The sequence below is a fragment of the Pagrus pagrus genome (genome assembly GCF_965226575.1).
Source record: "Pagrus pagrus genome assembly, chromosome: 22".
Taxonomy (NCBI): Eukaryota; Metazoa; Chordata; class Actinopteri; order Spariformes; family Sparidae; genus Pagrus; species Pagrus pagrus.
Window position 1 is genome coordinate 1,176,723 of NC_140204.1, and position 27,512 is coordinate 1,204,234.

Below are 27,512 nucleotides of genomic sequence, written 5' to 3' on the forward strand. Positions count from 1 at the left end.
GCGTTCCGCGGAGAAGTGAGAGGGCTCGCGCGCTCCGTGATTGGTCGATGGAACGTTCGGATTGGAACGGCTGGTGTCGCGTGCCGGTGGAACCCGACAGAGCCCGGGAAGAGAGACGTCACTCAGAGACACACACACACACACACACGCACACCAACGGTCCATCTGTGTTTAGGGCACAACAGAGTGTGTGTGTGTGTGTGTGTGTGTGTGTGTGTGTGTGTGTGTGTGTGTGTGTGTGTGTGTGTGTGTTGACTGTAAACACAGCTCATCAGTGCGGAGATGAAGCTACAACATGAAGCTAATGTGTTTCAGCTTCACTGTGACACAAGATGGAGGTCAGAGGAGACACTGGTGATGCAGACAGACAGACAGGGTACTGATCCAGTTGAACTGGGTCATGAGTCACATGATGTTTGTCAGTTTGTTGTTTGTTGTGTTAAAGCGCTCAGTGAACTACATCGTCTCATCAGCACCAGAACCAGCACCAACATGGAGCCGACTGGGCTCAGAACAGCTCATAAACAAGAGGAACATCACAATAAATCTGCTCATAGTGACAGCTGCAGTTCTGGTTCTGGTTCAGTTCTGTGAAAGGAGAGCTGGGCAGTTGGTTTGTTCCATCAGTGATCGTTTACTTGTCTTCTGGACTTAAGGACGTACAGCCGGACGAGGACAGGTGGACAGAGGTGTATAAAGTACAGTATTTACCTCCAGAATGTAGTAGAGCGAGTATAAAGTATCAGAAGATGAATCTTAGTGCAGTACTTGAGTAAATGTACTTACAGTATTTAGATTCCTGCTGCATTTTCCTGATTACACTCACAAACTTTACTTAAATAACATTTTCAAGGCAGAACTTTTCTTCTACTTTATTTACAGTGTGGTTTTAGTACTTTATCTGAAATACTGAGTACTTGTCCTCATGTATGAGTTGTTGTACACCAGGTGATGTCACAGGTAATAAAACCACAGAACTGACAGATTTAAGATTTGTGCATATTTCTTGTCTTTTAGTGTATTTTGGGTGGTCCAGAGGAAACTGACTGGTCTCTGCTGCAGACTGATGTATTGATCGTATTGATCGTCTCTCTGGGAGCTGATTGGACGCGCGTCCTCCTGCCTGAGCTTCATTAAAGATGGTAAAACTGTCCATGTTAAGAACGGTGAGTGCAGGAACATGTGTCAGCACCAGAGGGCAGTGAGTCGCCTGCATGTTAATGAACAGCGTCTCTCTCCAGTCTGTCCGACCTCGACCACTTTCCTCCTGATTCAGATTCATTCAGCTCAGAGGCTGCAGATGTCCACCTGCCTGTCCGCCTGCCTGTCTGTCCACCTGTCTGTCCGCCTGCCTGTCTGTCCACCTGTCTGTCTGTCCGCCTGTCTGTCCGCCTGTCTGTCCTTTAACAGCAACATGAAGAGAAGACACAGACTTTGGTTTCTGCTCTGGGTAAGACTGGGATTTATTGGGATGTTAACTGTCAGATTATTTTTTTCCCATTAGATTATTCATTATTCACCAGCTTTTAAAGAAAACAAGATAACTTTGGTCACAAAATGATGTTATTTTGGATGTGTTTTGATTTCTGCTGTCTTTTCTGTGTCTAAGTGATAAAAACACTCGCAGGTTGTAGAGACGCAGCAGCTTCGTGGCAACATGATATGAATTTTGAGGAAAACTTTATAAAAAACATGAGAAAAACAGCTGATTTTCAGTGAAATTTGTAGCTTTTATGGTTTTTAAATCCTCGTCAGTACACTCAGAAAATAATGAGCCTGAAACAGTGACCGAGTATTTTAGTTGCATGAACATTTTCTGTGTAATTCACGTTCAGTGTGAAGTGTCACATTTAACACAAATGTTTAACATTGTTTTTCTTTGATTATCGATTGCATGTAAATTTTAAATTGTTTTGCTTGTACTTGATGACGTTTTTCACATTCTCATATACTGCTTTCACTCTTTCATTTCAGTGCTTCTTGTGTTTTATCATCATTACTCGCTTTCCTTTTAAAACATCAAACTACGACAGAATCACTCTTATTAGAGACTCATTTTCTTTACTCTGAAAACAGTAAATGTGATTTAAAATACTTTAAATGCATCTTTATTGGCTCAATTGTCTCAAATAAATATTTATATCTTATGTTAAGTCAAGTACAGCTCATTTCTCTGTAAACCCAGCAGCCCATCGTCGATCACTCGGGTGTGTTGTGTTGTTTCCAGGTGTGTGTTTGCTGTGTTGGTCCGACGTGTTGCTGGCACGACCTGGACAACAGCGAGTACGACTGCTGGCCTCTGGACAAACCCAACGAGTCCAACATGATCGACTGCGGCGGTGAGAACCTGAGAGTCGTTAAGATTCCTCTTCTCATCTTTTGTTCCATGAAAAATCCCTACGTGGCTTTAAAATGGCTTTGATGTAAACTTTGCCTCATTAAAGGTCAGATTGACATTTTTACGTAGACAATTTATTTTATTTTTTTGAATACATCCACAGAGCTCATAGAAAGGTGCAAAATAAAAATAAAACATTATTATGATTGTGAATAAGAAATGTGTAAAAAAAAATGTAAAAACAAGAGGCGTATCTCATGCAGCCAGTGTAGTTACACGATCCCAACATGATTTCGAGTCAATTGATCACATGACCTGGAAGCTATTGAGCTAACATGCTAATATTTACATATACAAATTAATACAAATTAATAAAAATTCATAAAAAATATGAAAAGATGTAAAACGTAAAAACAAGAGGTGTATCTCATGCAGCCAGTGTAGTTACATGATCCCACACTGATTTTGAGTCAATTGATCACATGACCTGGAAGCTATTGAGCTAACATGCTAATATTTACATGTAAAAATTAATAAAAAATAATAAAAAATATTTACAGATGTAAAACATAAAAACAAGAGGTGTATCTCATGCAGCCAGTGTAGTTACATGATCCCACACTACACGATGGACCCTCCCCAACAGGTGTCGACGTCGTCGTTGTTGTACCTGCCGGGTGTGGGTTGCTAGTGAAGACAGTCGTCACTTCCTGTAACTTGGAGATCAGCTTTCTGTTTCCTCCTTCTCTCTCCTCTTGTCAGCTCGGCTGGGGCAGCTTCTTTTCATCTGTCTCTTTTCTTTACTTGTCTCTTCTATACTCTCCTCTTCTTCTCTCGCCACTTCGCGCCGTTTGTTTTCGTTTTGCTGCTGTCTTCCTGGATCCGTTCTGCACATGTGCAGTAAGATGGACTGATCCAATGTAGTGGAGACTGAAGGGGGGGCCCGACACACACATAATACGATTAGCATTCTGCTGCATTTTAGCGAGAGGATTTTAATCAAAAACATAATTAATGTGCGCAAATAAGTAATAACTGTATTAACCACAAGTGTATGAGGATTTTTATGGGGCCCTCAGGAACTTGGGGCCCCAGGCAACCGCCTCGTTTTGCCTAATGGTAAGTCCGCCCCTGGTACAGTGCAGTTCTGAAGTGGACATGTTGAGCCATGCTGCTGACTGGATATTTTGCTCTTGATGTGGCTTGTATAATATAAAAACATGTTTTGGACAGTTTAACAAGGTTTAAACCCTGATTTTCACCGGAGGGGGTCTTTAACCGCTGATCTGATGCTCAGAAAATGAGGGAACTTGAGAGTAAGAGCTTTTCATGGCTTGGTTTGATGCATACTACACAAATAGATATTATTTTTTGTTCCGTTTGAACCTCAGTTGAAATCTCTGAATTAAGAGATATTATAGTTTCCGTCCTAATGAATTCTGCATGGTCATTTGTCTGATTGTTGGTTAATTTATCTGATCCACAATCTCTCTCTGTGTTTTCTATGTGTCTCGTCCAGGCCTGGAGATGGCCTGGGTGGTCCGTCCTCCAGAGACTGTGAAGACTGGTGAGGTGTTCAACGTCACATACTCAGTTACAGCCAGTGACTCTTTCTACCACTGGGCGATCGAAAACCAAGTCTTCACACACAGGTTAATTCACCTGTACTGGCTTATAACTGGTTATACTGGATTTAAACTAGACCGACTGCACAAACTAAGTTCAACTGAGATCAAACCGGATCTTATCCTGGTCTGAACTGTGTTTTTGCGTTTAGTTCCATAGTGACTGCTGATGAAGCTCGGAGGTTTTGTGAACATGAAGACTGTCCGGCCAACTGGAAAGATGCTAACGGAGAAAACTGCTGCATTCATCACGCAAACATCCACTCCTGTCCTCTGGGATACATGGTTCATATACTTGGTTATTTTCAACTTCTGCATGTCCACAGATATTTACTTCACAGTGCCACTAATAAACAAAACAACAATTTAAAGAAATGTAACCAGAAAACATTAAATAAACCAACTTTTAGGCAACAGAGAGCATCTGTGGTCCCTGGATTCCTGACGACGGAAAGATCTTCACACACACCATCTCAACCTCCGGCAAGATGACCCAGACCAACTGGACTGCCAAGGTAACACACTCTTTTGTCTTGTCCAGTTTATCTGTAAAGTCCAATATCACTTTCTTAGCAGCGATGGTTTCCGTCATAACTAAAACCCTCAAAAAACTCCACCAAGTCTTGAAACATAAAAAGCTACTGTAAGTTCTTATCTTTGTATGCAGATGATACATCACTTTATATCACACATTTTTTTAAACCTCTCTCCCTAATGCTCACAAGTTCTTTGAGGCCTTTTACTTAAAGGAGGTACGCACAGCAAGCATTAAAGTAATGGGCAAAACTAGCTATATGAGGTCACTGCTACACTAATCGTTCCCTAATTCAATGTAAAAAGTCAGATCATACACTACTTTATATCAACAATTTTTAATAACGTTTCTCCTGATGCTCACAAGTTCTTTGAGGCTTTTTACTACAATAGGAGGTTTAGGATAAATCACCACACTCCCTACAGATTACTTAACTCCAGTTTTTTGGGGGAAAAATTCTGTTACTCCGATGTTAAATTGCAGCCTTCATGTTCATAAGTGACCTGTTAAATCCATTACTCCGTCTTGCAGGTGGTTCTGATCCATGCTGGTTTAACATCGCTCATCGCTCACATACGAGTCGGTCGCATGCAGGTTGCTCTTGAGGCCAAGAGCACCGTGTACCCTGCTGTAGGTAGGTTATGTTGAGAGATGTCCCTGTATACCTCAGAGAATGACTTACAAAACAAATGCAGTGAGGGTCATTTGACTTGCTAAGGTATCTTAAGATTAACTGAATGAATGACTCATGAATTGCATGGGGACAAAAGTAGTTCAAGGCCACGTTTGTAAAGAAATTTGCCTGTTAAGACCTAAATGCAAGTTCTTGCTTTTATTTAAGTATTGACAAGTTTCGGTGTGCTGTAAGGTCAGGTTGTGTTTAGGTTTCAGAGATCATTATGTTTGGATATGAGGTTACATGTTTTGCGGACAGTTAGCGACTGAGATCTCAGCTACCATAAACCATCATATTGCCCTCTTCACATTGTTCTAGTTGTCCTTCCCCTTCAAACATAATGCTGACATGAGTGGAAACATGAACAGATAGTTAATTAATCCTCTTTTCTCCTCTGTTCAGTTTGTGGTGATGGTGTTTGTGAGGAGGAGGAGGTTTGTTCCACCTGTCCAGCCGACTGTGGTGAATGTCCCATGTCCGCGGTAACCAAGATAGCCATTGGCTTGCCACTCAGCCTGCTCTGCCTCTGCATCATACTGACGGCTATGGTAAGAACAACACCTATGTTACCGGAAACCCTGAAAAATATTCAAATAATAGAAAAATATGAATAGAAACTAATCCATAAATATCTCCTGTGTAGTGGCTGAGGTACCAGAAACAGAAGCTGCTGTGGGACGAGAGCTGGATCATCGACTATGCTACGATAAAACAAGGTACTGTAACAGTTGTGATTTCACCGGTTTAAAATGCTTTAAACTAGTCAGCTCTGGACTTCTCTGAACCTGGTGCTGACTGGTGCAGACTTCACTGGTCCCAAGAGGACTGAAAAAGATCTAAAATTGACCTAAAATGGGCCGGATCAGGTTTGAACCTCGTCACAATGAATCCAACAAAAGTTTCTTTGATCTGGTTTTTCAAAATATTTCATAAAACTCTTTATCTACTTGACAGCAGTAAGTGTACCCCTCTCTCTCTTCCTTTATCTCCATAGATCATGAAGCTCGTATGACCATGGGCAGTATAATGAGCGTACCGGTGGGGAACAGCGACAGTAACACCAGCTGTGTGACTGCTCTCAGCTCCCATACAGGACAACCAGGGAACCGAAAACTGATGTTCACCTGCACTGGGATATAGTAAGTCCAGCTGTTTGACTACCTGTCTGTGTATGTATACCTCATTGGTGGTGCTGGTTGGGATGTTTGACTAGAGCTGTGTTTTTCTATTAGTTAAATACACTGCAGGACTCTCCTGCCCGCTGCGAACAGCTATGAGCTATGTAGTTCTTCTGATGTCGTAATGGATTGAACTAAAGGTTGAATTCCCCATCAATGTAAGTTTACTAAGTCTTTTCAGACTTTAGGGCATTATATTTTTCTTTAGTCTCACGCTGAGTAGCCAGCCAGTGATGGTAACTATGGTAACCAGCATGAGAAGACAGTGCGCTGTTTGTCAGTTGTCGTACATGCAGTCCCCTTCGTCCCGGAGACGTCCCAGAGATGTAAAACTCAAACCACAAGGACGACCGAGTCTGCTCATTTTACTGTGATGAAAAGATCTCCAGACCAACATCAACACACTGGTTGACTCAATGTTTCAAGCTTGGTTGATTAAAATGTGTTGTTCCCTGATGCAGAGACAGCTGGCTGGTAGAAAGAGAAAGAGAAAACATCTCTTATTTAATATCATTGTCTTCTCCAGTGACGGCAGGACGGTGGCCATCAAGAAGATTCAAACAAAGACTTTCTCTCTGTCCAAAACCATCAGACAGGAAGTCAAACAAGTCAGGTAACACACACACACACACACACACACACACACACATCCATCCTCATTTATCAAATATGGTATTTTGAATTTTTCTCTTTCTCTCTCTCCAGAGAGCTTGATCACCCCAACCTGTGCAAGTTTATTGGCGGATGTGTTGAGGTGCCTAACGTTGCCATAGTGACAGAGTACTGCCCAAAAGGAAGCCTTAACGACGTTCTTCTTAACGAGGAGGTCCCGCTTAACTGGGGCTTCAGGTAGACACACAAACATGCACGTCTTTTCATCTCATCTAAGCTACAATAGCATGTTTATGTCGTTTACAAAGAGCAACAAGGTTTCTGACTCGTGATATTGAAATGTAATACAATAAAGTAAACTATATTTGGGTTCCAGCTGCAGCCATCAATCTATTAATCAATAAGTTATCAACTATTTAATTACTCGCCAGCTATTTTTTATATTGAGTTAATTAGTTTTAGTAATTTAAACGGTCGATTAATCGACAGATTGATTGACAATGAAAAAAATCTTAAATTGCAGCAGTAGTTTGGGTAAAATGAATGAATAATTCCCGTTTTTTACGCTTTGCCAGGTTTTCCTTTGCTACAGACATCGCCAGAGGGATGTCGTACCTCCACCAACACAGGATCTGTCACGGCAGACTCAAGTCTCTAAACTGTGTCTTAGACGATCGCTGGGTTTGCAAAATAACAGGTAATAAATAAATACTTATTATACTAAGATTAATCTACAAGGAGAAGTCTGGGAATTCATCCATGTTTACTTTGAATGTGCAAAATGGCTTAATCCAAGTAAAAACTGATTCTTTAAGTACTATTTTCATGTCTAACATAGTAGTTTAAAGGTTTATCGCTTTGTTTATTCGCTTTGTTTATTATTCGTCGGTTGGTTGGTTTGTTGTTAGTTTGTTTGGTTGGTCGGTCGGTCGGTCGGTTTATTGATTGGTTGATTGACTTTTTTCTCACTTTACCATTTCGAGCCTGTTTTTTGACATTTTTTTTAACTTCTCAGGGAATAATTCATGGATCTTTATGAAAACATCTGGATCTAGTGGATTTAAATATGTGTCATTTGATTTTGGATGTGGCTTGATTGAATCAAAGAGGACTCTAGGGCCTTGGTGGAGGTATGCTCTCTACTGACCTCTACTTATAGTTTGTTTACTAAATTTGACTCCAGTTGATAATCTGCAGCTGAGTTGAATTTCAGTTTTCTCTTTCTGCTTCACTGGAACAGGAAATATGTTTGAGCTGTTCTCATGAACAACAACAACAACAACAACAAATCATCATGACATCATCAGACATATTTAAATATCAGGAACACAGAATAAATCCCGAACACTGATTGGACAGTTTTCTTCTCTGATGTTGACTGACATGTGGTCTGTGCTGTCAGATTACGGGCTGCAGATGTACCGCAGGGATGAAGGGGCGGAGCCTCTTTCCAGCTACCAGCAGAGACTCTTGGAGGTGTACATGCCGCCTGAGTTTCATAACTCCAACATGGAGCCGACGCTGGCTGGAGACGTGTTCAGGTATCACACACAAAAAGTGACATTGGCTTACCTGGAGACTTCACCTGCCCTCACCCATAACTACGGTGCCTGAAGGCCGCCTGAACTTAACCCAAAACCAGGTCTTGACCCGTTGATGGTTTTTCGCTTGAGGATCCGTCTTTTGTCCCCACATGGCAGACGGGTCCCAACAGTGTTGGTCTGTTATTTTTGCACAGATACATAAACAGAGTCGGCTTAATAACCTCTTCATGTTTTTCCAGTTATTCCATCATTCTGCTGGAGATTGCCACTCGCAGCGACCCTGTCCCAGTAAGTCACAATCTGATTGGTGGACTATACCTCGAGCTGCTTAATTTGACCTGCTAACTGTATTTTTCCATGTTTGTGTTGATGTTAATCATCACATTATAATGTGTGCTGCCTTCTTGGTAAAGTCACTGGTTAAATAAGGGACAAACAATTAATTAAAGTTATATTTTCAGGTGGAGGAGTCGAATCTGGAGAGCACCTGGTGTCCTCCTCTGCCAGAGCTGATCTCCTGTAAAGCCGACAACACCTGCCCCTGTCCTGCTGACTACGTAGAGGTGAGAACACATTGTATTGTATTTTAATATTACTGATTTATTAATGTATTTTGTACTGAACACGAGTGAATCTTTTGAAAACCTTGACTGTAACACATTCACAGCAACAACAAATTCCCCTCTCACCTCTTCTGTTGTCTTTTGTCCTGTGTGTGTTCCCGTAGCTGATCCGGCGATGTCGCTCTCAGAACCCCGCCCAGCGACCCACCTTTGAACAAATCAAGAAGTTTGTTCACCGAATCAACCCGATCAAAGTCAGCCCGGTGGACATGATGATGAACCTGGTAATAACCTGTGTCATAAACAATGTAGACATCAGTTCAAATGTAATTACTTAAAATACCTTTTTTGTTTCCTTCCCCCCCGTGTGCATTCGTCTCGCTGTGGCTCACAAAGCTCTCTACACTGAACTGTATCATATGAACTTTGAAAACATAACTGACACTTTAGCCACTCTGTGTGTTTCAGATGGAGAAGTACAGTAAACACCTGGAGGTGTTGGTGGCCGAGCGGACGCAAGATCTGACGCACGAGAAACAGAGGACTGACAGGCTGCTGTACAGTACGACACATATACACATACACACCTGGTCATCACGCTGGTTTGTTTACTGATGAGAGTTCAGTCCAACCCTGAAGAGAGATCTGCAAAACACACACAACATGTGCAGGAACATTTAGCCAGAATTCTTTATATGCAGACGACATCGTTGTTTATGCAAGTACTGCAAGCAGCGTTATAATAATTAAAATCAAAATAACAAATGTTTAACTGCTTCTGTGCAGGAATTAGACAACCTTACTCATACTGACACTCAACAATAGATTGGAAAATGGCCGGATGATAAATTAACTGCAGCTCATGTTGATTACCTCATTAAAGAAACACAAACCCAAAGTACTTTCCATTTGCAGCCAGAAAAAACCTTGTTATTTGTTTACAGTGACTTCCTGTTTAAGGCATGCGGTGTTGAAGTGTGTGCTACACTGTGATGGAAACTTTATTTTTGTGTTAACGACTCCAATTCAGTTCAATGACATAAGAAATGTGCATGTTTGTGTTGCAGGTATGCTTCCCAAACAGGTGGCTGATGACCTGCGGCAGGGGAAACCGTTACAAGCTCAGAGTTACGTCAGCGCCACCATCTTCTTCAGGTAGGACGGACACGACTCTGCCTGCTCTAAGAGGCTGTTTACAAGGAAACGTTTCAACAGAAAACAGGAAACTATTGTTGCGTTTTGGCCGTTCGGTCACACGACAACTACTAACTGCCCCGGTGTTAACTGGCGACACATGGATCCTGTGAATCCTGTGCATGAATGTAGATCACGCTCTCAGTCAAGCAGCCATTTGTGAGATGAACAACAGTAACAACGATGGTGGTCTACCTCTGTGTGCTGTTTATTAACACTAAGTCCAGACAAAATGATCAGTTTTCAGCCGTGTGTTGCCATCGTCTTCTTATTTGTTGGACTCAACACTCTGTAGAAGATGATTAATCAATTATACAAACATTATATAATGTTATAATGTTATAATGTGTGTGTGTAGTGATATCGTGGGCTTCACGCAGCTCTCCAGCAGCAGCACTCCTTACCAGGTCGTAGACTTCCTCAACAAGCTCTACACGACATTTGACGACATCATCGACAACTACGACGTCTACAAGGTGGAAACCATCGGGGACGCCTGTGAGTCACACAGACACACACAGAGGCCGTTAGTTGTGTGTTGCTGTCCTGTCTTTGGATGACTGGATCTGTGTTGTGGTCGTGCAGACATGGTGGTGTCTGGCGTTCCTCAGGAGAACGGGATCCTTCACGCCGCAGAGATCGCCAGCATGGCTCTGGACCTGGTGGGCGTCTGTCGCACCTTCAGGATCCCCCACAAACCCAACACACAGCTGCAGATACGAGCTGGGATACACTCCGGTACACACACACACACACACACATTTTAAACAATATACACAAATTTTACAAAGTCTATTATTGAACTATTGTAACGTCTGTCTTTGTGTTCAGGTCCGGTAGTTGCCGGGGTCGTAGGGACGAAGATGCCTCGTTACTGTCTGTTTGGAGATACGGTCAACACAGCATCCAGGATGGAGTCCAACAGCCTGGGTAACTCTGCTGACGACACTGACCACGTTAACGACATGTGAAGAGCAACTTCCATTTTGTTATTTTGAGTTGGGCAAACCACCAAAGAAAGACATGTGGGTCGCGCTGATGCACATTGATACACAGCCTCTTCCTGTGTACGGTCAGCTCTGTGCGTTGCCTAGCGAACTATTTGTAAGGCTGGTGTACAGACGCACGCACGAAATAAAAGCCTGCGTTTCTGGTCGGAAAGAGAAACATAATGAAAGACTTGGATCAACAAGTTCTTGGATGCACAAATATCGTTCGCATCGCCAACCTTTTCAAGACGCTGGCTGAAGGAACGCATCGATTGGCCAAGTCTGCCTTCAGTGCAAACTTAGAAATGTTAGTTTAATTAGTTTCAGGTAATAGTGTGATACACAACATATCTCCATAGGACCAGGCAACAACATCAGATGTAATATTAGGAGATCCAAACCAACAGACGACAGAGCAGCTTCTCTCTTCAGGCTGAGAGACTCTTGAGCTCCTCCTCCACCAGGAATCATCGATTTCTGACTTGATTATTATTTCTAAACTAGCTTTTGTTTATTTGTGTAGCTTAGGTAACGTGAAGTTCATTATACATCTTCAAAACAAGTTTAAAGTGGTGAAATGTTCCTTTATCAACCTGTGGTCGGTGTGTCTCCAGCCCTGAAGATCCAGTGCAGCTCCAGCACCTTTTACCTGCTGGAGGAGATCGGCGGCTACTTGTTGGAGTGCAGGGGGACGCTGCAGGTCAAGGTGAGCCGTCCACCCCCACCACACCTCACCTCTGTCAGGCACTGGGAGCACTGGGAGCACTGGGAGCACTGGGAGCTGCCCGGTGACGCTCTGCTTCTGTCCGTCTCTAAACAGGGGAAAGGCGACATGGTGACTTACTGGTTGGAGGGGAAGAAGATGTCTCTGGTCACCAAGGACGTCGGCCCCGACGCCAGGACGACCAAACATGTCACCATGGAGACGGAGGCGGAGAAAGAAGGGGACCTGTACGCCTCCGTGCCGGGATGTCTGGACCATGACCTGCTCCTGGATCAGGCCTGACCCCCAAAGTCTGTGTGTTAAATGTGTGACGTGACTTCTTCTTCAGTGTTTGTTGGCAGTTAGTCTGAAACGCTCGTAACGTGTTTAATGTTTGCAGTTTAATTTAATACACAGAAAAGTGAGTTTTAGTGTTAACGATCGACACGGGCTTTTATTAGAGACCAGCTTTTATTTGATCAGATTGTAAGAAGATCTCCCTCTGCTGTTCATTCATTCAGACACACTTGTGCTAATAGTAGCATCACAGTACATTAATCAGGAAATGAGACGTGACTGCTGGACTGTTTGGACCAGGTGAATCCAACAGCTGGTTTATATAATCCAGTATCTGTTTTTAAAATTCAGCCTTTGATTTTTGTACAGTGCAGACTGAGTTTACTTGTTATCAACTGATATTTTGACTAAATGTAATTAATTCAAAAAGACGTCGTGTCTGTGTTGTTTCTTTTGAGGCTCTTTGTAAGATGTCTCCTCTTCAGACCGTCGTGCATACAGATATATTTACCTACAACAGAAGTAACCAGTTAAATGACCTAAAGTATTAAAAACACTAATATATCCAAAAGAAATGAATCTGCCTCCTCTGGATTCTTCAGTTCTGGTCGGCTCAGCTGTTGTGGATGTGTTGTATGAATATTCATGTCACATGTTGAGCAGCTGAAGGGATTTGTTTACCTGTTAGCAGCCAAGATGGCCGACATGACAACAGACGGACCAGAGGAAGAAGAGGAGGAGGAGGAGACCTGAGGGAGAAGAGGAGGAGGAGGGAGAGTCTGTGGCGTCATTATCAGCAACATGAATTAATGATTGCAATTATGAATTCTGGTCATAACAGTTAGATTATAAGAACATTTAGTTCCTCTCAGAGGTCATAATGATCCTAAAGTTGACTTATTTGGGAACATCAGTGAGGAAGTAAAGAAACATTATTATGTTCTTTATCTTGTTATCGATCTATTTTCTCCACTGAACACCTGACTGAGTGTTTAAGAATCACCTCTGGGTACTTATATTTATATTTATATACTATACATAATATATATTTATAAAACTCTGCAGACGTCATGTCTTCTCTCAGGTGTTTAAACTTCAACGCTGAATTAATCTATCATCGACTTCACAGCAGCACGAGGCCGACAGACTGATGACTGAACACGTTAGCAGATACGACTGCTTCGTTTTGTTGGTCATAATATCTGCACATGTGATTAACAGAGACGAGTGCTTCAGCATGAGAGTGTGTGTGAGTGTGTGTGAGTGTGTGTATGTGTTGTATGGGCTCATCTGCAGGAGTGGTCTGAACACGAGCGCAGCTGCAAAAGGCAGCTTCGTTTTCCTTTCATTACACAAACACACACACACACACACACACACACACTGATCCAGCTACACTAACATCGTCTCTACACTTCGTCTTCATCACCGTGTTTCATCGTCCACATGTCGTGAATCCAAACAGTCCGTCTGTTAACGAGCAGCTGAGCGCTTTCTGACGAGGTCGAATCAGAGCAGAGCTGGTTTTTAATTACAGATGAGAGTGTGTGTGTGTGTGTGTGTGTGTGTGTGTGTGTGTGTTTGAAGTGGTGTTAATAGAATGAGTGCTCACCTCAAGAGCCTCTCTCTCTCTCTCCATCTCATTCACTGTTCAGCTCGCTCGCCCTCTCTCATCCACCCATTCTGTTGAGAGCATTTACATATCTGAGGACACACACATCAAACAGTCTCCTTACAAAACAGCCGTGTGTGTGTGTGTGTGTAAGCTTTTAGTTACTGAATACATCAGACACACACACACACACACACACACACAGATGTGACCTGTTTCCATTCATATCGATGTTTTTGTTCAGAATCAAACAGCCAATCAGAGAGGAGAACATGAAGCGTGTGGTTGTCTTTAATATCAAGGTGAAAAACAGAGTAAAGTACAAAATATATAAATCTTAGTAAATTAAATAAACAATCTCAATATTCTCATCAGAGGAAACCGAACGTGGAAACTGACGCCATCGTTTCATTTCAGATATCTGAAGACGTTCAAACACAAAGCAGATCAAACAGTTTCCAAACGTTCCAGGATCAGAGGTGTTGTCCTCCACATGTCGCTCAGTCTGACCGACAGCAGATATTGTACCCATAATTCCTTGTGTCTGTGGTCTGACGGTCACGTCTCTGTGCAGCGGTTTGTGTGGACGGACTTCTTTGTTCCCATCTTTTACAGTCAGACCCCGTCGAGCCGGAAGCTTCTGGAGGTCCGCAAGGTTCAGTCCAGCAAACTGATCCAGCAGGTCTGAAGAGACAGAGGACAGAAGAGACAGGGGACAGAAGAGACAGGGGACAGAAGAGACAGAGGACAGAAGAGACAGGGGACAGAAGAGACAGAGGACAGAAGAGACAGAGGACATGTTGGGAATATAACTGCTGATGTTTCATCGACACATTTAAACATGTAAAACATGAAATACAATGTCAGTCAGAAGGACGGCGAGGTGAGACGGTGGTGGAGGTTTAGAAGTGTTGTTCCTCTTCAGACACTTTTTGTTGTGTCAGTTTTTCGTTACGTTGTTAAAATCTCTTGCTTCTTCAGGTCATTTTAACGTTTCTGTCACACACAGAAGAATCCGGTCTGAGCAGCTGGACCTCGTCTTTGAGACCAAACACAGTTCAAATCAAGTCAACTTTATTTAAACAGCCCAAAATCACCATCACATCGCCTCAGTGGGCTTTATGGTCCGTACAGTGACTTCCTCCGTCCTCAGGTACGATTATAGAGATTCAGCATCAGCTCCAGAGTTTCTCACCTGCAGACTGAGCTGATGTCTGAACATGAATTAACCAATCATGACCCAGATCAACGTACAGACACACGACACGATGCATCTGTAATGAACTCATATCTGCCGATCTGCTGGAGCTCTGACATCATCAGGAATCAATAACAACAATAATATTCTGATCAAATCCTGATTCTTATTCTTCAAATGATTTACGTGAAATCAGCAGCACTTCACGATAATCCAGTAAGATTCAGTTGCAGTCTTGTTAAAAGCGTCTTCACCTGTTCGGTGCAGAAACACTCACCTGTACCGGCGTGGTGTCAGTCCTGCTGCAGGAGGCCGGTCCTCTTCTCCAGCAGCCAATGAGATGCGATCCTGCTGGCGTAGATCACATAGGACCAGGACAAGACCACGACCGCCAGCAGGACCTGAAGACACAGACGAGACGAGAGGACAGTTAGTGTGAGCAAACACAGTTTAAACTGAAGAGCATCGTGTGGTTCTGAACTCCACCGGATCATCTGGACTGAAGGAACCTCACGTGACCACAGAAGTCCTTTTAAACCATGTTGTCATCCATTTATTGTCCGTCTGGTGATTATGTTCTTCATCAATCACTTTTTGTTTTATAAAATGGTGAAAATGTTGATCTGAGTCCAAGACAACGTCCTCGGGTGTCTTGAAACCAGAAGATGTTCACATGCCACAGGCTGGGACCACAGACCGGATCACAAAATACTCAAACCGATTGATTATCAGAATAACTGGCAGTTAATCAGATTCATCATGTCTTCAGTTTTATTTTAACAGATGTATACTGCAGCATCATAAACTACCTGGAGGTGCAGGTAGAACATTTAACTATGGATTATTCTGCTGGTTCATCAAGTAAGCGGATCAGAACTATCGTGTCCTTTACATTTCCTGACTTTAGCTTTGAGAGCAGCAGTGATGTACAGAGACTGACAGCAGATACAGTGAATTCACCAGAAACTCAATAAACTGAGTGATTAAAGATAAAGTGTGTGTGTGTGTGTCTGATCGATCCTGATATCTGAGCCCTGGTGATGATAAACGTATTTATTCATATTGATCTGTTCTGTCTGACGTCACGATCTACAGGCACTCTAATGTTAGTAACATGTAAACCTGTGGAGCTAGCTGGTTGCTAGCTAACCGTTAGCTGCTAGCTCAGCCAGGTGCATTTCCGGTGGCTGTTGGTAAGTGTAAACAGAGAACAGGTGTAGAGAGTATACCGCAGAGTGAATCCTGTCCACGGCTCGTCTGCTCAAAGTCTCCATCTTCTCATTTAAATCAGAATTAACCAGCTGTTTGTTTACACCGCTCCTCTTCTTCTTCTTCTTCGTCTTCTTCTTCGTCTTGTTTGCTTCCGGCGGTTGAACGTCGGCGTCATAAGCGCAGTGCCGCCATCTTGTGTTTCGGAGTGTCGGTGCCACAGATTCAGTTGTATCCATTAAATGAACAACCAATAAACATTTTACACGTTATTAACTTTTCTTTAACGCGTTTCCGCTCCTGTTCACCTGCGTCACAATCAATAATTATCAGTAAAACAGACCGTCTCTGTTCTCAGGACCAGGTGGGCCGCCAGGGGGCAGCACTACAACATGGCCGCTGAATCTGCAGAGAAAAACGGAGATTTTATTTTTAATATACAAACTTTATTTACAACAAAATGTTCAATACTGCAAGGCTAAGTGCAAAGTATATTAAAAATACATAAATAAAAAATACAATTAACCATCATGCAACTGATGAAAACACAATACATCTTACATTTTTCAATAAACATCTCCCCTGATAATAACAACTAAATATTCATTGATCGTCAGGATTTTAACCCTTTAAACACCAGTTTGTGTACATGATAAAAACAACTTTATTTTATGGCAGTTGTTGCCATGGAACAATTTCAGGATTAAATGTGTCTTTTATCAGTTTTATTATGAAGCAATGCCCCCTACAGGACACAAGGACAACAGCATTTTCAGTGTTAGAATATCAGACATGGTGACACATCTGTGTATTGTTTCGTTTGACTTGACCAGCAATAATTAATAAAGAAGAAAAATAATTATTGAAAAACAGAAAGATATCTCACTTTACTTCATTTTAGGAAACCTGAACACAAGTGGTAAATATTACATTAACTTAGTACTTGCATACAATGTTGAGATACTATTTTATATTTAGACTTCTGCTAATACTCCACTGCATGAGGTGAGCTGAGTCCATAATATACAGGTGAGTTATTATATCGTTAAAATGTTTCATGGTTTTATAAGTTCTTGTTAAATACGCGTAGAAACACAAAACAAGTGTTCCCTGACCGGGAATCGAACCCGGGCCGCGGCGGTGAGAGCGCCGAATCCTAACCACTAGACCACCAGGGACAGATACCGCATTATGGCTGGTTAGTGGTTTATGAAGACATCACCGCGACTTTTAGCCAGTGGTTAACAATCGGTATCGTTGAAATCGTCACAGAGACCTTGAAGATGGCAGTAAGATGACTTACAGGAGAAAACAGGTCAGACCAAAACAATGAAGAGTTCATTAAAGGACTGAGTTTTAAGGAGCTCTATGTAAGAAGTTCAACCTCGGTATTTCTTATTTTTTCAATATTAATGAGGTAATAATAGAAAAAAATCCCAACAAGCTGTTCTCAGATGAAAATGAGGCTAAGAATAAAAAATGATTGACAACATGTGGTTTGATGTCCTGTAGCAGACATTTTGTAAAATGCATTTTTTCTCATGAATATTGTCACTGGTGTTACCTTCATCATGTTAAAGCTTTGATTCATGTGTGTTCAGAGTCAATGAGGTCTGAAATAAGCTGCTTTAAGTCCATTTTCAGACATTTCACCCTTTAAAAGTGGACGTTTCTCCAGAATGAGCTGCTATTGTTTCTATATTTTATTGTGTCTCGTATGTATGATGCACTTTATATCAGAATCAGAACCACAATCACAGATATAACTGTAATAAATAAAGTATAATAATGATAAGATGTAACATGTAAATAACTGTCAGAGAACAATAATAACAACACACGTTAGGGGGCAGCAGTCCGCCATTTTAGCACCTGTCGACCTGAATCAGAGAAGAAGAAGAAGCCATCTTTCTCCTTCCAGCTGTGTGTAGCTACGATCCGGGCGACACCACCCGACACATATGTCTCGGTTTCTAACGGGAGTTTGGGTGTAAACGGATCGGAGCCGCGGAGCCTGGAGGACGGGGACCCTCGCTGACGGCGGATGCCGCTCACGGTGCGGAATTCTGCCCGGAGGAGGAGAAAACACCCGGATGAGAAGCTGCCGGAGCGACCCGGGGAGTCTACCGCTACTGCTCAGGCACGGGAAGCTAAACGTGTTAGCATGCTAGGAAGCTAGAATAGATGACAGAAAGCTTTCAGTGTGAAACGTTTCTCATCGAGCTGCAGTGTGCACTGTACTGGTGTTTGTCGGTGTGTGAAGTTATTGGATAAATATATCGATTATCGTGTTTGAATCGAGCAGAGAAGACGACGCTACATGCTGCTACTGCTCCCTCTCTGTTATTCAGGGTTAGCATGCTAGTAGCAGTTAGCCATGGCAGAATTGTAGAGTCGTTCACTGCAGGTTTCTGTTTCAGTCGTTAAGAGTTAAAGACAAACTGAAGAGGACTGGAGTCAAGGTGTAATCAGAGCAGAGAGGGAGCTGTGAATCTGGAGACAGCGCGTTAGCTTAGCTCTCTGCTAGCTTGTTTGGTCAATGAAATGCGGTCTAAACACCAACAGACCTGCCTGATGATCGAAACTGAGGCTTCAGTACACACATCACTGTCGTACAGTCATCACAGGTCTGTCTCACACAGTGTTGTGTTGTTAAAATAACAAGTAGTTTACATTTAAAGGTTTTAAAGTCTCATTAACATTCCTGAGACACAGTGAGGAAGTACACAGTGTTGTCAGGTTTCACACCATGAAGTGAAAGTTAGTCTAAAGCTGCAACACGAGGAAGTACAGCGATTATAAACACTGAAGATCTGTCTGACTCCAGCTTCCTGTCTGTCCCTGTTCATGTTCAGGTGATGGCGCCCACACGGATGAAGCTGCGTGTGCGTCGGCGTGACAATGCGGCCGGAGGTTCAGGTGCCGCAGCAGGAGGCGGTCAGCCGGAGGAAGAGGAGGAGAGGAGCCGGGAGAGCGGCGGTCGCAGCAGCAGGAGGAAGAACACCAACAACCCGTCGTCTACAGCTGCTGCCGCCTCCTCTTCATCTCCTCCCTCCTCCTCTGCTGCGGCCTCAGCGCGGGCAGTGATGGCGGCAGAGGATGCGTCACCTGACTCCAAGTGTCCGATCTGCCTGGACCGCTTCAACAACCTGGCGTACCTGGACCGCTGCCTGCACCGCTTCTGCTTCCCCTGCATCCAGGAGTGGTCGCACAACAAGGCCGAGTGTCCGCTCTGCAAGCAGCCCTTTGCGTCCATCCTGCACTCTGTCCGCGCCGAGGACGACTTCAAGGAGTACACGCTGCGGCCGCCGCCCGCCAACAGCAGTGTCGCTGCCACTGTTGCAATGGTGGCGGCGATGGCTTCGGCGGCGAGGAGCAACCACCAGATGAGGCTGATGCTGAGGAGGCACAGAGGAGCAGATGGAGGAGAGACGACCACAAGAAGGCGCAGGAGGGAGAGGGGAGGAAGAGGGAGAGGAGGCAGCAGGGTGGGGGAGAGGGCGGGGGTGTGGGAGTGGTACCTGGACACTCCCCCACTCACTCTCCCTCCTCTTCCTCACCATCCCACCGTCTCTCCGGTCGTTGCAGAGGACAGTGAGGAGGGAGAAGACCTGGAGGAGCAGACGATGAGGGGAGGGGCTGACCTGGCGGAGCGAGGGGTGATATTTGAGGGACTGACGGGGCTCGGGGGGGCGGTGGAACCTGTGGCCCCCACTGACCGGGCCTCACGGCGCCTGATGACTCGTTTGGCAGCGAGGCAGCGGCTGCAGCGAGAAGGTGGAACTGTCCGGCGACTGAGGGAGAGAGAGACGGTGGCCTTCCGTCGCACCCTCTACCGCAGTGGCATACGTGTCCATGGCGTTGCCGGGGTCGGTAACCAGGGGCAGCAGCAGCGTGACATCACAGCAGAGAGCTTCCGCCGGAACCCTGTCCACCTGAACAGGCTCCGCCCCTGGCTGCAGCGGGAGCTCACAGTGCTGTACGGCGCTCACGGCTCGCTGGTCGACATCGTCCAGCGCATCATCATGGCACGGCTCGCCCGCCACGGCCTGGAGGACACGCCCACAATAGAAGAAGAGCTCCGACCCTTCTTATTGGCCCGCACGGACCACTTCCTGCATGAGCTGGTCAGCTATGCCCGCTCACCGCTCACCCTGGAGAACTATGACTTGCAGGCGGTGTACGAGCCGCCGGCCGCCGCCATGGAGGTGGATGGGACAAGCAGCTCCTCTGACAGCAGCTCCGTCATTGCTATCTCAGAGGGTGACGAGGAGGAGAGGCGGGGGGGAGGAGAGTCAGAGGAGAGGCTGCTGGGGAGGGCGGGAGGCACTCATGATGACATCATCCAAACTGGGAGCTCCCTCAGCCTGTCGGCCTGGGATGACGAGACTCCAGGACCCTCCTACTCCACCGCCGAGCCTTCGTGTTCACTCGCCTCGCTGTCATTCAGCCCCGCCCCCCAGGAGGCAGCCAGTGAGGAGGGAGGAGAGAAGCGTGAGGAGGAGGGGGAGGAGGAGTGTCTGATAGTCGGCTACAAGAAGCCGATAGCGGAGCGAACCCCTGAACTGGTGCAGCTCTCCTCTGACACTGAGGAGGAAGAGGAGAAGAAGAAGAAAAAGGAGGAGGAGGAGGACACGGCTGAGAAGCTTCCTCTCCTCCCCTCCACCATCCCCCCTCTCTCTTACTTACCCATAATCCCTCCCTCCACTTCAGGCGCCTACAGAGACGAACCAGACGACAAGTCGCAGGAGAAAGATGTTGAGGTGGGCGGACATCGCTCACGTGCACGCTCCTGGTCAGGCAGCTCAGGAAGAAGCAGGAACTCTGTGTGCACACTCAGCCCAGCGACGCCCGGACAGAGCGAGCGGCGGCGAGATAGAGAGAGCTGTAAAGACGGGAAGCAGTCTGCCAGTGAGGTGACGAAGGAGAAGAGGAGGAGGAAGAGGAGCCGGAGAGGACGGGAGAGGAGCGGTGATAGGCTGAGGAAGAGTGGCACCCTGTACAACCCAAACCGCTCCATTTATCCCGCCATGATGCGTCAACGCTCCCACTCCCCCTCGCCATTTCACTCCAGCGTGGAGTCCGGCTCGCCGCTGCCACCCAGCCCACCTGACTCCAGCTGGGAGTACCGCTGTTCCCAGGTCTCCCCCCTCACCTCCTCTGTCTCCTCCCCCTCCCGCTCCTCCTCCTCGTCGCAGCTCTGCTCCTCCCCACAGACGCCACCGACGCCGTCGCTGTCCCCCAGCGACCGCAGCAGCGCTCACCACGGAGAAAAACCCGGCGGGAAGAGGAAGTACAAGAGCCGCCATCTGGACAACAGTGACAAGGATCCAACGTGGAGGCCGAGCAGCAGCCATCGCAAGGAGAAGAGGAGGGAGCGGAGGGAGAAGGAGAGGAAGAGGAGGCGGAGAGATGAAGGGAGGAGAAGAGACAGGCAGAGGAGGGACACTCAGAGCGGTGGAGACAGGTGAGCGCAGACAAGGACTTCTCTACACTAAACACAACACAGCACCACCAGAGCGCATCACACAGCTGCTTACAAAGAAGTGATGGATCCTGTGGACACGTACCTTAACTCACTGTGCCGCTTGTTTCTGTGTGTAACAAAGCTTTAAACTAACAGATGTGAACGTCTTTGTTTCCTGTTTGTCCTCCAGCAGCAGGAGGGGTAGAGAAGACCGGAGTCCCAGCGTGGAGATCATCTACGAAGGCACCATCAATGCCAACACAACGCAACCCCCCGCCAGGAAACGGCGCAGGAAACGCCACCGCAGGGCTCAACAGAACAGGTACAGCATGTCGCCGTTATACAGCCAGGTGAAAAATAAACCAGGAAACATCTTTAGTTTCCACAGGAGACATTAGATCTGGGTAGTTATTGGTACCTTGCACTGTTTACTTCCCATATTGACTTGAGGGTGAGCAGTGACCTCGCTGATTTGTGGGAAACTGGACACAAGAACAATCTGTGCTCTTATCAGCTCTACGTAGAGCTGATGAGCTCTCTAGGCGCTGAGATGCATTCAAGGCTGTTCGGCCGTCTAGCATTTATTTATAAAAACCTTCCTTTGGAGTTAATATCTTTGTCGTCTCACCCAGAACATCAGCTCAAACTCACTGACTCCATTCTCCACTTCTTTTATAATAGCACTTTATTAAACTGCACAAAGTAGGGTTGTCACAAGAACCGATACTTCGGTACCAATTCGATGCCGACACGAAAAAAATAATACGATACTTGCTTTTCTCTGGTAACGTCAGAACCGAATATACAACTTTTCACTCGGCGAGCCGTGTCGATTCCTGGCGGAACTGACGGGGGCAGTATACGCGTGTGAGCAGCACAGAGCAGTCAGCGGCGCTGAAGAAGGAAACCTGCCGTCTTAGAAAAAATGGCTTCAGCAAGTGAGAGTGAAAGCACAACACGTCGGCTCGTCGACAAGACAGGTACTAAGAGTCGCGTGTGGAAATATTTTGCATTCGAGGCGGATGAATACGGAGCAATTCTAGACTCAAACAAGCCGACATGCAAACAGTGCCTCAGAAGTTTTCAAACGAAAGGAGGAAGCACGTCAAACATGGCCAAACACCTCAAAGACAGGCACCCCGACTTGTTTAGAGAATTCAAGTGAGTTTCGAGTGAGTTTTCGTTTACTGTCACTGTTGTGTCACGTCATACGTTAACACGAATATGCCTACGTTCCGTCACTTGGGCATGAGAGTCAGCTGGGGCGCAGGCTTCTACTCTCGCTCAGTCGCTCACTCATGTAGATGTTTAACGTAATGTAACGGTACGGTCTGCGTCATTATACGTAAGGTGACATGATGAGATACTGTCTGACAGTCTCTTACCTTATGTTATTTAAACCTTTTGGCAGTTGGCAGCTGGTACTGCAATTTAAATTCTGTGCAAAAAGATATTGAAGCACAGTGGTGTTAAATACTTGACAGTTTGAAGCAGTTTTCAATAAATAAGTGAATTTAAAAGTACATGGGTTCTGTTGGTTTTTTTAAAATTGTGGTATCGAATTAGTATCGAGAATCGTGGAAATTCACAGGTATTGGTATTGACTACTGAAATTCTGGTATCGTGACAACCCTAGCACAAAGAAAACCTTTTGTTGATTCATCTTTTATGTGTTCACATCTCCACAGGGGGAAATAAGAATTACAGCCACGGTTAAAACATGTGACATCACTATAAACTGAAAATGACTGCAGTCAAAACTATTGAACCGTTAGTCGTCACATATTGGAGCCGACCTGCAGCTCAGAGGTCAAGATCTGTGCAGTTGTAAAAACAGCCAGCAGAGGGCGACCAGCTGCCGTTTGTTACCATGAAGAAGAAGAAAGAAGAGCATCACAAACCATTGAATCAGATTCATGTTGATGAATTTACTAAAGCCTGAATCAGTCTCATCAAAACAATCTGCAGGAGATATTAGTTATTGTTGTTATTGATCATCATGTAACGTTTGGCTTAAGAACGGCTTCTTTCCAGAATAATAGATAAATGTTTTTCTACATTTAAATCACAGCACGTGCAACACGAGTTGGAATAAGCTCAGTCGTTTAAAAAGATAAAGTTACAACAACTCGACCTCAGATATGATTGGGGTTTTACAAAAAACAATTGATGTAAGAGATAAAACTACACACTAAATGAAAATCCTGCTATACACTGAAAAAATAGTGTTTGTTAACAAACACCTTTGTAGGCTACAAATCTTCACTGCGACTGATAAAGATGTTTAGTCACTCCCACACCTTTTCTCTAAAGAGTCAAAGTGGTAATATTCCTGTATTACCTCTCACACTGTCTGTTTCTTTCAGCTCTCCGGTCATCATCACCCTCGACAGCGACAGCAGCCACGACGACATCAACAACAAGAACAACCACAGCAGCAGCAGCAGTCCGCTCAGCAGCCAGCAGACGGTCGACTTCTCAGACCTTCCTCCTCTCCCGTTGGTGCATTCTGCCGGCGTTGGCGAAGCCTTGAATGCAGAAATCGGCGAGCTTCCTGTTGACATCCTGGACCGGGAATCCGACGGGTCAGAGACCGAGCCGGTGGGCCAGTCACAGCCTGCAGGTCCCATCGCTATTGACAACAGCGACAACAGCGAGCAGGACGTGGACGTGGAAAATGTTGAAGAGAGCGGTTCAGTGCTGGAGTCGGATGATGATAAAGGACCAATCAGAACAACTGAAGCCACTGCTGTTAATCAGAGAGAAGCAGGGACTGTGGACGGACGCTCTCAGACAACAAGCGAGAACGATGCTGCCTCCACGACAACAAATCTGGTTCCCAAAAGGGACTCTGAGGTCTCTGACAGCCGTCTGCTGGCTTCCATCCTCAATGACCTGAAGGGAATCTCTGCACCTAAATGTGATCTTTCTTTGAACCTTGAGCCTAATTCCTCATCGGACGGCAGAAGAAAGCGTTGTAGGGATCAGTGTGATGTCAGTCAGGCTCCTTTAAACCAGGACAGCTGGTCCGCTGAGACAAAACATCCCAATCCTGATTCACCTGCGAAGCGGCAGTGTAACGACAGCAGAGACCAAAACCAGGGCTTTGACTTGTCGACATTTCAAAACTCCATCCCTCCGCGACCTCCTCTCGAGCGATCGAAGGAGTGTAGGGTCAGAGAGGAGGGCAGGGACCTCCCTCCACTCCTGAAACAGGCCAGTCCTGTTCGTTCATACAACAGAAACACGCCGCCGCCATTAAAACACAAGGATGCTGGGAGTCCGCACCTGTTACCCATTTCTCCCATTGATCTGCGCTCACCTCACGGCTCAGACGCCGACCCAGTCTGTGAAAATTCTCATGTTGACCTCAATTCAAATCCCACCATCTCCCCCATTGACTCTCATTTAGGGGCTGAGCTGCCTAAAGATAACCAGGCCATCCCTCCTATTTCAACGCTGAAGAGACATTTCACAAGCTCTTTGGCGTTGAGAGGAGCGCTGGCCTCAACTTCAGCCATTGACTCACATCCACCTGCTCCATTTAACGCAGGAGCATTCGGCATCCATTCCATCAGTCACAAACCTCCTGTTGATGCCCATCCTCTTTCTGAAAGTAGTGCTGACTGCTTACCACGTCTGGACTTCAATGCCTTTCATTCTTCAAAGTTACATTCCGGCTTTGAAAGCACAAAGAAAATGTCTTCAGCCATTGACTTGCATCCTGTGAATTCTTTACCGGCCATTGATTTCCATTCAGCCACGACTGGCTGGTCGAAAGACAAGCCAGCGCACACTGACTCTACCTCCGGAGGTTACAGGAATATGACTCCGAGCCCAGATTCCTGTCGGGGAGCACCCGCTGACCTCCATCCTAACAGCAGTGTTTCTGCTGAAGGAACTCTGGCAGGTCGTGATGTTTTCTCAGGAGCCAACTGTAACAACACATCACCCCCTGTTTTTGTTTCTCCCACTGATCCCAGGACTCGGTATACCTCCTCACTCATTGACTCCTACTCTTCTAGTAAAAGAGAGAACTTGTCAGAAAAGCTTTCAGCCCCTAGAAGCCCCAAATGTCCCGTTGACCTCCACTCCTCCAATGCAGCTTCAGAAGGACTGACAGACAACAAAGCCTCGTCTGTAGTCAATCACGAGGAGCGACTGCCTAACGCTCACCTGCCTCCCATTGATTTGCATCATACAAGTCTTGTGCCGCCTGCCAACGATCAATCTTCTTGCTTTGTCAGCACCGTGGAGCACTTGAACCACACAGCCTTACCCTCCTCTACCTTCAGAACATCACATAGAAAGTGCGGTTCGCGGTCCGAGTCTACGGTTGACTCCCACTCAAAACTTCTCCGACCCGCTGACTCTGATTCAAAAGCTCGCAACCACTTTGTGTCCAGCTCCGACCCCCAGTTCCCCGTTAACGCCTGTTCGAATCACAATCCCCCCGTTGACTCTGAGCGTGAACCTCAGCCACCCGTTGACTCTCATCCAAAAAACTCTCACAGAGACTTTCATCTCCCGTCAGACAATCACATCACGTCTTCCCTCCAGAACTCAAACTCCTCCATCGACGCCCAATCAGAGTCTCAGTCGGCCATCGACGAACGGTCAACCGGCGGCGTCTGGAACACACACACACGCTCCGCCACGTAGGACGAACACACACGCCTGACATGAAGAGATTTAAAAGTTTTAAGGACTTAATGGATAAAATATAAAGAAGGAAGTGCTGTTTTTTTTACCTCCTGTTATTATTTTTGTTTGTTTATAAGATAAATTGTGTTCATTTTAAAATGTAACCTCTTTCTGCCCATTTCATCCCTGTGGCCACGTTCATGATGCTGTTTGCTGTGTGTCTGTTTGTAAGAACGTAGTTTAAACTATTGTTTTCCAATGTGACTTGTAGTTTGTTTTCCTGGGGCTGTGGATGAAGAGAAACATGGACAGATCAATATATCAGGTCATGAGTACGAATATTTATATTTTTAATTGAACTTTTTTTTGTCGCAACGGAACAATAATGCAAAGTGAAGAGTTAAAATTAGGTTTGAACGAGAGAGTTACATTAAGTGATTATGTTTGGAATTTATTTAGGAATGAAAACATGTTTAATTTTGTTGATATCATGGTCATAATGATTGTTGATAATGATTATTGATGAGTGATCCCAGCCCCCTCTGGACAAGACACACGGAAGTATTTAAGCCCACAAACTTAAACAGGCCAAAACAAACATTAAAGGACTATTCCAGAGTGAATCATGTTTCCTCCTGTTTGTCAGTCAAATGTGGAATAAAAATGTGGATGTAGTTTAAGAAATCAAAGTAATATTAGTGTGACATAGATATAAATTGATCCAGGACGAGGGCAGCTTCTGATATTAGTAAACACAACATCACCAGACTCCCTTAACAAATGTGGTGATTTTAAGAGTTGTTGAGTTAAAACAAACTTTGTAACGTAGTGAAACTCTGTCTCTGACAGACTCTGAATCATTGTCTCCTTCTTGTAAATTCAGCATTAAATGAAAACAGTCAGTTGTTTGTTTCCTTGTAAAAAGTGTCAGTTTGTGGCAGCATGGCTGTACCAGCCTGTCTGCTTCTGTGTCTAAAGTGCTAAAGTCTTACCTGCCAACATTTAGCAGCTGTTTGAACACTGTTTACACTGATTTCACCATTTACACTCAATTTATGAAAGAAGAAACATTTTATTGATCTAAACATGTCACATTTTACAAACACACTGAACAGTAACCAGTATAGG

At 45.0% G+C, this 27,512-nt stretch overlaps 2 protein-coding genes across 8 annotated transcripts; both read left to right on the forward strand.

The window, feature by feature from the left end:
- The first annotated feature begins 244 nt into the window (after positions 1–244).
- Positions 245–12,817, forward strand: LOC311251634 (atrial natriuretic peptide receptor 1). Of its 5 annotated transcripts, XM_084344165.1 has the most exons (25): positions 245–689; positions 1,018–1,166; positions 1,277–1,450; positions 2,228–2,339; positions 3,858–3,990; positions 4,116–4,248; positions 4,374–4,478; positions 5,030–5,132; positions 5,577–5,722; positions 5,818–5,890; positions 6,169–6,313; positions 6,879–6,965; positions 7,058–7,201; positions 7,540–7,661; positions 8,367–8,505; positions 8,748–8,796; positions 8,970–9,071; positions 9,236–9,355; positions 9,540–9,633; positions 10,139–10,226; positions 10,624–10,763; positions 10,851–11,003; positions 11,097–11,195; positions 11,869–11,960; positions 12,075–12,817. In XM_084344165.1, the coding sequence occupies exons 2-25, from the start codon at positions 1,140–1,142 to the stop codon at positions 12,258–12,260; spliced, it is 2,766 nt and encodes a 921-aa protein (XP_084200291.1). In that variant the 5' UTR covers positions 245–689; positions 1,018–1,139; the 3' UTR covers positions 12,261–12,817. The 5 variants fall into 5 exon arrangements, with proteins under 5 accessions (XP_084200291.1, XP_084200290.1, XP_084200289.1 ...); XM_084344164.1 differs by having other exon boundaries at positions 245–698; positions 1,018–1,450; positions 12,075–12,816; XM_084344163.1 differs by having other exon boundaries at positions 1,018–1,450; positions 12,075–12,816.
- A 5,301-nt stretch (positions 12,818–18,118) lies between these two features.
- On the forward strand, positions 18,119–27,284 carry LOC311251633 (uncharacterized protein). Of its 3 annotated transcripts, none has more exons than XM_084344160.1 (4): positions 18,119–18,413; positions 19,129–21,740; positions 21,931–22,062; positions 24,107–27,284. In XM_084344160.1, the coding sequence occupies exons 1-4, from the start codon at positions 18,318–18,320 to the stop codon at positions 26,400–26,402; spliced, it is 5,136 nt and encodes a 1,711-aa protein (XP_084200286.1). In that variant the 5' UTR covers positions 18,119–18,317; the 3' UTR covers positions 26,403–27,284. The 3 variants fall into 3 exon arrangements, with proteins under 3 accessions (XP_084200286.1, XP_084200287.1, XP_084200288.1); XM_084344161.1 differs by having other exon boundaries at positions 21,934–22,062; XM_084344162.1 differs by lacking the exon at positions 18,119–18,413 and adding an exon at positions 18,423–18,900.
- The last annotated feature ends 228 nt before the right edge of the window (positions 27,285–27,512 follow it).

Excerpts from the sequence above, each read along its gene's own strand:
- LOC311251633 (XM_084344160.1), top strand. The coding sequence starts at position 18,318 with ATGCCGCTCACGGTGCGGAATTCTGCCCGGAGGAGGAGAAAACACCCG. Across the intron at positions 18,414-19,128 it reads AGTCTACCGCTACTGCTCAG|GTGATGGCGCCCACACGGAT; the intron begins GCACGGGAAGCT and ends GTTCATGTTCAG. Across the intron at positions 21,741-21,930 it reads ACTCAGAGCGGTGGAGACAG|CAGCAGGAGGGGTAGAGAAG; the intron begins GTGAGCGCAGAC and ends TTTGTCCTCCAG.
- LOC311251634 (XM_084344164.1), top strand. The coding sequence starts at position 1,181 with ATGTGTCAGCACCAGAGGGCAGTGAGTCGCCTGCATGTTAATGAACAG. Across the intron at positions 7,202-7,539 it reads CCGCTTAACTGGGGCTTCAG|GTTTTCCTTTGCTACAGACA; the intron begins GTAGACACACAA and ends ACGCTTTGCCAG. Across the intron at positions 9,356-9,539 it reads TGGACATGATGATGAACCTG|ATGGAGAAGTACAGTAAACA; the intron begins GTAATAACCTGT and ends TGTGTGTTTCAG.